Source organism: Cynara cardunculus (assembly GCF_001531365.2).
Source record: "Cynara cardunculus var. scolymus isolate 2C chromosome LG 1, CcrdV1, whole genome shotgun sequence".
Classification (NCBI taxonomy): domain Eukaryota; kingdom Viridiplantae; phylum Streptophyta; class Magnoliopsida; order Asterales; family Asteraceae; genus Cynara; species Cynara cardunculus.
In genome coordinates, this window is record NC_037528.1 from 10,208,379 (window position 1) to 10,216,141 (window position 7,763).

Here is a 7,763-nt window from a genome sequence, read left to right on the forward strand (position 1 = left end):
GTTTACTATAATATATTATTAGTGTGTGAACTAATCCGGATTGGGCTGTACTATCTTATATTATTATTAAGCTTTGAGAAATTTGAAGATTAAGTTTTCGTCCCAAACTTGATTTAATTTTTGGACATAAGATCAAAATAGGGTTGCTTATGTTGTAGAATACTTTGAGGGATTCAATTTCATGTTTGGTTTAAATGATTTCATGGATATGAAATCAGGTTTCATTGAAATTTCTTAAACATAGATTTTGAAATTCAACGAGGGTTTATTGGTATTTTATAGGATTTGTATTCAATAATGGTTTAAAAATATGTTGGATATAATTAATAAAAAAGTAATTTAATTATTTTTTTATTTTTTTAATAAATAATAACATTGAATTCTAAATTCTTTCATGAAATCCAAATTTCTCAAGATCATTCCATTAAACCAAACATTCCCTCAAGTAACATTAGGATCTTGTCTGTTTTACAAGAGCATCTTCAACATGTTTTCTATAATTTTTTTAAAATAGAAAACTCAAATTTAAGTCTCTAGAAAACAATTATATTCAACTCCAACAAATTCTCTAATTTAGATATTTCAACATATTTTGTATTATAATATTATCTAATATTATTATTTCAAACTAAAGGGTTTTTAGTCTAATGGTATCGTGTTCTTTGGCCTCCTACGAGGTTAGGGGTTTAAACCTTACCATAATTGAGAAAGTTGTGTAAGTTTATTTGTTGTATTTGTCGTATATAAATATTATATACTTAAAAAATATATTATTTCAATACATTTCTCTAAAAAACTTCAAATAAAATAATAGTATAAAACCTCATTTGTCTATTTTAAAGCATCTATTGGAGATGCTCTAAGATCATATTGGAATTGAAATTGAATTTTTCCAATCTCATGTTTGTATTTTATGGGATTTTATAGGTTTTGTATGTAATGTTGTTTTATAATAATCAATTAATAAAAAAAAGTAATTTGATTATTTTTTATAATTGTTTATAATTTGTTTCTATAAATTATTTATAAAAAATAAAATTTAATTTCATTCCAAATCCTAGAGATCTACACACCAAACATTCTTTTAGATTGGATAGGATTTAGTGGTATTTGTAATTCAATTTCATTCCAATCACTATGTTTGATTTGAAGGATTGCTTTGATTTGAAATGCCGGGATTTTGTTAAAATCCAACAAACATTGGATTTAGAAATCCCATGAGGTTTATTGTATTTCATGTAATTTCTTAGGATTTGTATGTAATAATATTTGAAAATATGTTTAAACATTTGTTCTGTAATAATCAATTAATAGAAAGTTAATTTGATTAAGTTTATAATTATTTAAAATTTGTTTCCATAAATTATTTATAAAAAAACGAAATCAAATCAAATCAAATCAAATCCTACATCCTAACTTACCAAGGATTTCAATTTCTAATACAAAATTCAAATCTCTTAAAATCATTCCATCACATGAAATGCTAAATCTTTCTACAAAATTATGAATCCCTCAAAACCATTCTATTAAACCGACCCGTGTTTGGTTTCGTCGGATGGAAATCCAATTATTTAAACTAACAAAAGAAGTAAAATAATAAAATTCGAAGACCAAAGTAATTAGAGGACCTTTTTCTCATTTTCTATATTGTTTTTATTTGAATTACTATATCCACCTGCAACATTAAATTTTCATCACCAACAAACAAAACATGAATTCACCTGCTGCATTCCTACACCACTTTATTACGAAAATTGGGACATGCAGCATTAAAAAAATATAATAACAAAAACACCAAGCCAATGTGCTTATAAGAAAAGCAAAGCAACGTCACGCCTTTGTGTTATCTTGATTTGACGACACCTAAAACTAACAAGACAAATGTAACGGCAATGTTGTTTTACCAAAATTCATATTAGGCATCATGTCCATGTCATGTCATGTCATCATCTAGTGTTTTACACCAACCGGAAAAACGACAACATATGACGGTACACGGATTTCATTCTTGACTACATAACCCAGCAACTGTCTTAACAAAATAAAGTCAAGTGCGACATTACTACGCAAATATGGTCATAGGCCCCGTCTGGTTCGAAGACTCCACTCCATATTCACCGGTTTGCAGATTTGTATTCCATTTTCTGCAACAAAGAGCAAAAAGGCATAGATTACAAAGTGGTTAAAGCTAAACAAGATGTTGCTGAATCATACATATAGCATTATGCATTTAGAATGCCTCCCCCTATTGGTTGATTTTATATGCTACTTGTAGTAAGCGCCGGTAGAAATAACAACAAATAAGCATAATTGCAAATAGATAACAGTTGAAGAAATGATATTGCCGTTAACCTTTTATCATCAAGGTTGCATGCATCCAACGGAATTGTAAGCCTTCTAGCTTTTCTTGCAAATTCACTGTGCCAAGAGAAAAAAGATAAATAAACCACGGAGAAATTTGACTTGTCCGTTTATGCACTAAACAACGGTGACGCATTTCCATGCCAAAGTGTATTATGTCAACAGCAAATACCAGAAGAGATGCAGAGTATACCTGAATGGTTCATCACCAATTCGTTTGACATCACCTGTTGAATCTTTATATAGCACATGAGGCAAACTGTTAAATGTTTCAATTCCAAACAAGTTTGCCAGTGTTTTCTCAAGTTCTTCATAAGACTCGAGAACAGAAAGGTCAATAGTTCTACCCACATCCTCTGATTCCAAAAACACTTTGCAATGACCACTATTCAATCCATGCTCACCAGATTGCAAAAATTCATTTGCATTCCTGTTTGATGAAGGTTTTGCCACTGGAACTTGGTCGCTAGAGATTTGCTGCTCAATGTGAATCGGTTGACCAAATAGTAAAAACAGAGGTGCCTTTACTTTGTGATCACTTTTGTCCAACTTAAGACTAGAACTTCCCATGGTAAGCAAGCATGATATATCATCGTTTTTGCCATCCATGGGTTGTTCAATAATGTCATCAGGATCTTTAGCATGTGAATCAAGGTGCTTGAGACTGGAAGGAAAAAGACCCAACTGCAGTTTGTGGGTAACGTTGAGATCCAATAATGGGATCCCAAATCGAGCATGCCTGGCTCCCTGAATGCTTGCAGGAACGTTGTCAGGTGGACAACAGAAAGGACTGCTTGGCCCAAGGGGATTGCCTGAAAAGGACGAAAGAGTATAGTCGCCCTGAGGTAAATCTGGGGGTTGGGGTAATCGTAACTTCTTTCTCTGTGGTGAGAAGGGTGACAGATGAATGACTGGCATACTTGACACCAGTTCAACCAACCATGGACTCACTCGCTTCACATTTTGCAAGAGATCTGGTTCATCCCAAGTGACCTACATCATGAGGAAAAACACACGAATCAAACTTGAAAGTGTAAATGGAGCACAGATCTGCATCTAAATTTGAGATCCGACAACTTCAATGGACAAATCCAAGGTTCTAGGATTCACATTCATATCCGGTTGGCATTACCTGGATGTCCAAACATCCAAAATAAACTCAATTTCTTCTGTTTTTCTGAAGCAGCAATCAATATGTTGGAACTAACTTAAATTCATTTATCTGAAAGAGGCGAATTAACAGCAAAAAATCATGGCATGCATAAAGATGGTGCATTTTCCATGCAAATACTAGCGTACTACTACCAAACTAAGTTGGAAAGAATAAGAACAAGTACTAGATAAGGTATTGCAAGACTGACAACATGAGTGGTTTTTTATTTTATGGGTGGACTAATAAAGTTGCCAACAACTCTCTACAGTCTACAGGAACTGACAGATATGGGATATCCATTAGTAATCCCATTTGAAAGAACCCAAGACCGTTTACAGTATTCTGAAATTCACAGAATATGAATATAACACAGCAAGTTTTATAAGACGAAAGCAGTACAACAAATCATTTTCACGAGTGATTAGAGAGAGAAAATCTGGTCAGGACAAATATGTTAGTACAGTAATATTTTGGACTATAAGACCACTTTCATTTGTCAATTTGTTCTTGTATTATTTTATGTAGGCCCGGAGGGAGTATTAGTAAGGATGAAAATGATCAGAATTTGAAATCTAAAAAGCTCCTGGGAAAGCACCACCACTAACTGTTGAGGGCGTTTTAAAAGAGAGGGAAGCAGGATGAAATTAAAATGAAAAAGCAAAACGATAACTGAAGGGAAAAAAAATCGATGATCCCACAAAAACCTAACAATCTCGTGTCAGAAATGCTACGGGAATTATAAGGAGCTAAGACGAGAGCCAGCAAAAGAGTATATAATATCGGTTGTGTCAGCATCCATCATTTGACCACAGCATGTTGTATTTATATTCTTATGCAAATGAGGAAAAGCATACATGACAATTTTCAACTGCAGGACAAGCTAACCACCATTAGATTGCAATAATACAAAAAATACATTTCTTATCGACCAAGATTTGTCTTAAAGGAATCAACTATCTTGGCATCTTATGTTAAACCAGTCGGCATCTTTCTGCCAACATAAAACTAAAAGAACAAGAAAAAAAAAATCCATTGGGCATCATGTGGTTCAATCAGGACTCCAACAACTACAAGCAGTAATTTAGTATGTATCCATCATTTTAACATGACATCTTTGCATGTTACATACCAATATAACTATCACTAATGCCGGATGGTGACACAGTTATGGCAGGATATGTATCATAAAAAAAAATCAGTGAAGCCATTGTATCTAAAGGGTGTGAAGACGCAGTGAACTGTTAGGCTGTGACACCTAACAATCCGAGTCGACACAATAATTATATAAGAAACCATAAATTTGCAGACGACTGGATGAACCAGTTGAATTCAGACCTGAACTAAGAAGGGTATCTTTACACATTAGAAACTCTATTTAACACATTAGAAACTCTATTTAACACATCAATCCCACGATGCTAACTGAATGTAATGAATGGCAGAGATAGGATCAAAGCCATATGTTTCTAGAGACAATTTTTAAGAATATGTGTTACCTGTAGAAGCCGCCATGGAGAATTTGGCCAGTGAAACGGGTCAGCAACTTCAACAGAAGATACTGTTCCCATAAACCAGCTTATTCGTGATGAATCTTCTGTTTCAAATGGCATTTTGAACCTCATTCCAGCACACCACTGACTGCTCAATGAAGCAGTCAAAGAAGAAGCCTTCACACAAAAATCTGGAGTGCTTGCACGTGGGTAATAAGCAACCTCAAATGGCTGCCCATTGGCAGCAAGGGATGTGGCTTCAATAACATCTTCAGGCCTCACCTTTCCCCTTCCACTGGAATTGATATTTCTATTACTGCCACTTCTTATCAACTTGTTCTCATTGTCACGCAAATAGGCAGAAAACCCCCCATAGAAAGAAGCAGAGCTTCCAGAATAAGAATTCCAACCAGATGAGGAATCAGGACCACCAGCGCCCCCTCTCTTAGCCCGCCTAATTCCAACACAAAGATCCCCATTCTCTGCCCTCACAAATACAATGGAATCCCCAGCAACCAGCTTTTTCTGGTTCACAAAAGTACTCCATCCAGTAGTCAGAAGATGCCTCCTAGGAGTCCCCCTATAGATATGCCTAAACTTCCAAGTCTCGCCATGAACATCCTTAGCTATCACAGTTTGAACAGGGGGGTCAGCTGAATAATCCAAACGAGGAAATATCGTCTCCGCACAATACCGAGGGACAGAAAACCCCCCACCATTGTTGGCGTCAGACTGAGTCAATGTTTTTGCAAAAGAAGATGGTTTCTCTGAAGACTCAGACAAGTTACGAGTCCCAACCGAAACCCCATCATCCACATCTCCATTGTAACCATTATCAATGTTTCCTAGAGGCATCAACCTAATCTTGGCATAGACTTCGTCGGTTTCCAAGTCTGCCAGAAACTTAACATCAATCACCCTGCAAAGAATTAAAGCCGGAACCCTAGGCATCCCACTAAAATCTACATTAGTAAGTGTATGTTCAGCATGACCCTGAGGGAAATAGTAGACATTCGAACTCGGCAAAGGCATTTGAATCATCCCACCAGCACAGGCATGCCAAAGTTGGGGGTTTACACCCTTGTCTGCCTCTTTCATGCTTACAGACCGCTACCTAGATCCCAAAAACCTTGAAAATGACTAAAATCAAAGGCCGCCTCCTTCTCTTTCTCAGTAAATGCTGTGGGAAGTTAAAAAACATCGGAAGATTCAGAAGAAACAAACACAACAGTAATCATCCATCCTCAATAGTCAATAGTAGAAGACGATACTTGTTACATAAAGAAAGGAGACAGTAATTACCTTGGAAGCTAGGTTAAGAAAAAGGAATATAGTACGTAGCGCATGCCTTGAGCGTACAGAGACTTGAATTTTGAAAATATCCTGAAACCACAATGATCTCCTGCCGTAGGTTGTATTATCTTCTCACCAATAAAAACCCTAAGTACAATGAAAACCGAGTGTGTACCCTCAATTCCACCTTCAATAAAGTTTCAAGTCCAAAATACATTTGTAGTCCACATCATTCGGACAAAAACCGATCTGCAAAAATCTCTTCCGAATCACACATTAAGCGCCTCTCCAACAACCCGAAACAACAGCTCCATCGTCGATGGTAAACACCTCCGAATCGGTTGGAGAGATTCAGAATGGAGGAGAGTATTCATTCATATAGAGAGAGAGAGAGAGAGAGAGAGAGAGAATAGGCATGGCAGGTACCTCCATAACAAAAGTTAAAAATATTCCACTTTCTCTCTCTAAAACACACTGTCCTGTCCACACTCTCCTCTCTCTGTGCAACCCTACCAGTAATGTCAAATTTGTTTCCCCTTCTTTCATCTTTTATCTCCCCCCACTACTCTCTTTCTAAAACGGAACACACGTGTACATGCAACCAATTTTAATAACTCCATCAAAAATAAATATCTTTAAAACTTATCAAAAACCAATTTATATCATAAACATGTGAGACACACATATATATATATTATAAACAAATTCTATATTGAAGTGAAATTAAATTAATTAAATAATTTGGATGGATTTTCACTCAAACTACGTACGTAACCCATGAAAATAAGAAAAGAGCATCTCATGTCGACATCAAGACGACTGACAAGAGAGGACCGAAACCAAGAGGAGCCACATTTGATATACGAGTTATTGTGCTGACAATCCATTAACATTTATGTGTTTTCTATTTTGGTATGAAAATCATAAAATGCCTTTCAAATATTATGCTTTTACTAATCTTATGCTTATAACTTGTCAGTTGGTTTGGTATTACAAAATTAAATAAGGAGTAAAGCGTCGTTTATCAAACGTTTATCCGGATAAGCGATTATCAAGTAACATTACCTTACCGGATGAATATGGTAAGGATCAAGAATCTTACCATGTAAGAGCGAGACAAGGACCAAAAATCTTACCCGGTAAGTGAGGGCGACGACTCTTACCACGGTAAACGCTTACCATGTAAATTGTTGCATACGATACTAAATCTTACCCGATAAGTAAATAATAGTGTTAAATTTTACCGATAAACACTTACCAGGTAAGTGTTTGGTAAACGAATCCTAAATGTGTATATTTAACGGTAACAAAAACATGCAAAAATGTGAAGTTCTTTTTAAGTTTTTTTGGCCTCCAAATCAAATAACATTTAATTAGGCTATTTTTAGTAAATTAACTTATAAAATAGTTGGTAGTTGATAAATAAATCATGTTTAATAAATATTAGTTGATAAACATGTAAAAAT

The 7,763-nt window shown here is 35.2% G+C and overlaps 1 protein-coding gene across 1 annotated transcript; it reads right to left on the reverse strand.

Annotated features, from left to right (window-relative positions):
- Positions 1-1,808: 1,808 nt before the first annotated feature.
- Positions 1,809-6,654, reverse strand: LOC112517875 (auxin response factor 18). The gene is made up of 6 exons (XM_025125248.1): positions 6,473-6,654; positions 6,307-6,387; positions 5,011-6,184; positions 2,555-3,354; positions 2,353-2,418; positions 1,809-2,144 (listed from the first exon to the last, which is right to left on the reverse strand). The coding sequence occupies exons 3-6, from the start codon at positions 6,100-6,102 to the stop codon at positions 2,063-2,065; spliced, it is 2,040 nt and encodes a 679-aa protein (XP_024981016.1). The 5' UTR covers positions 6,103-6,184; positions 6,307-6,387; positions 6,473-6,654; the 3' UTR covers positions 1,809-2,062.
- Positions 6,655-7,763: the final 1,109 nt, after the last annotated feature.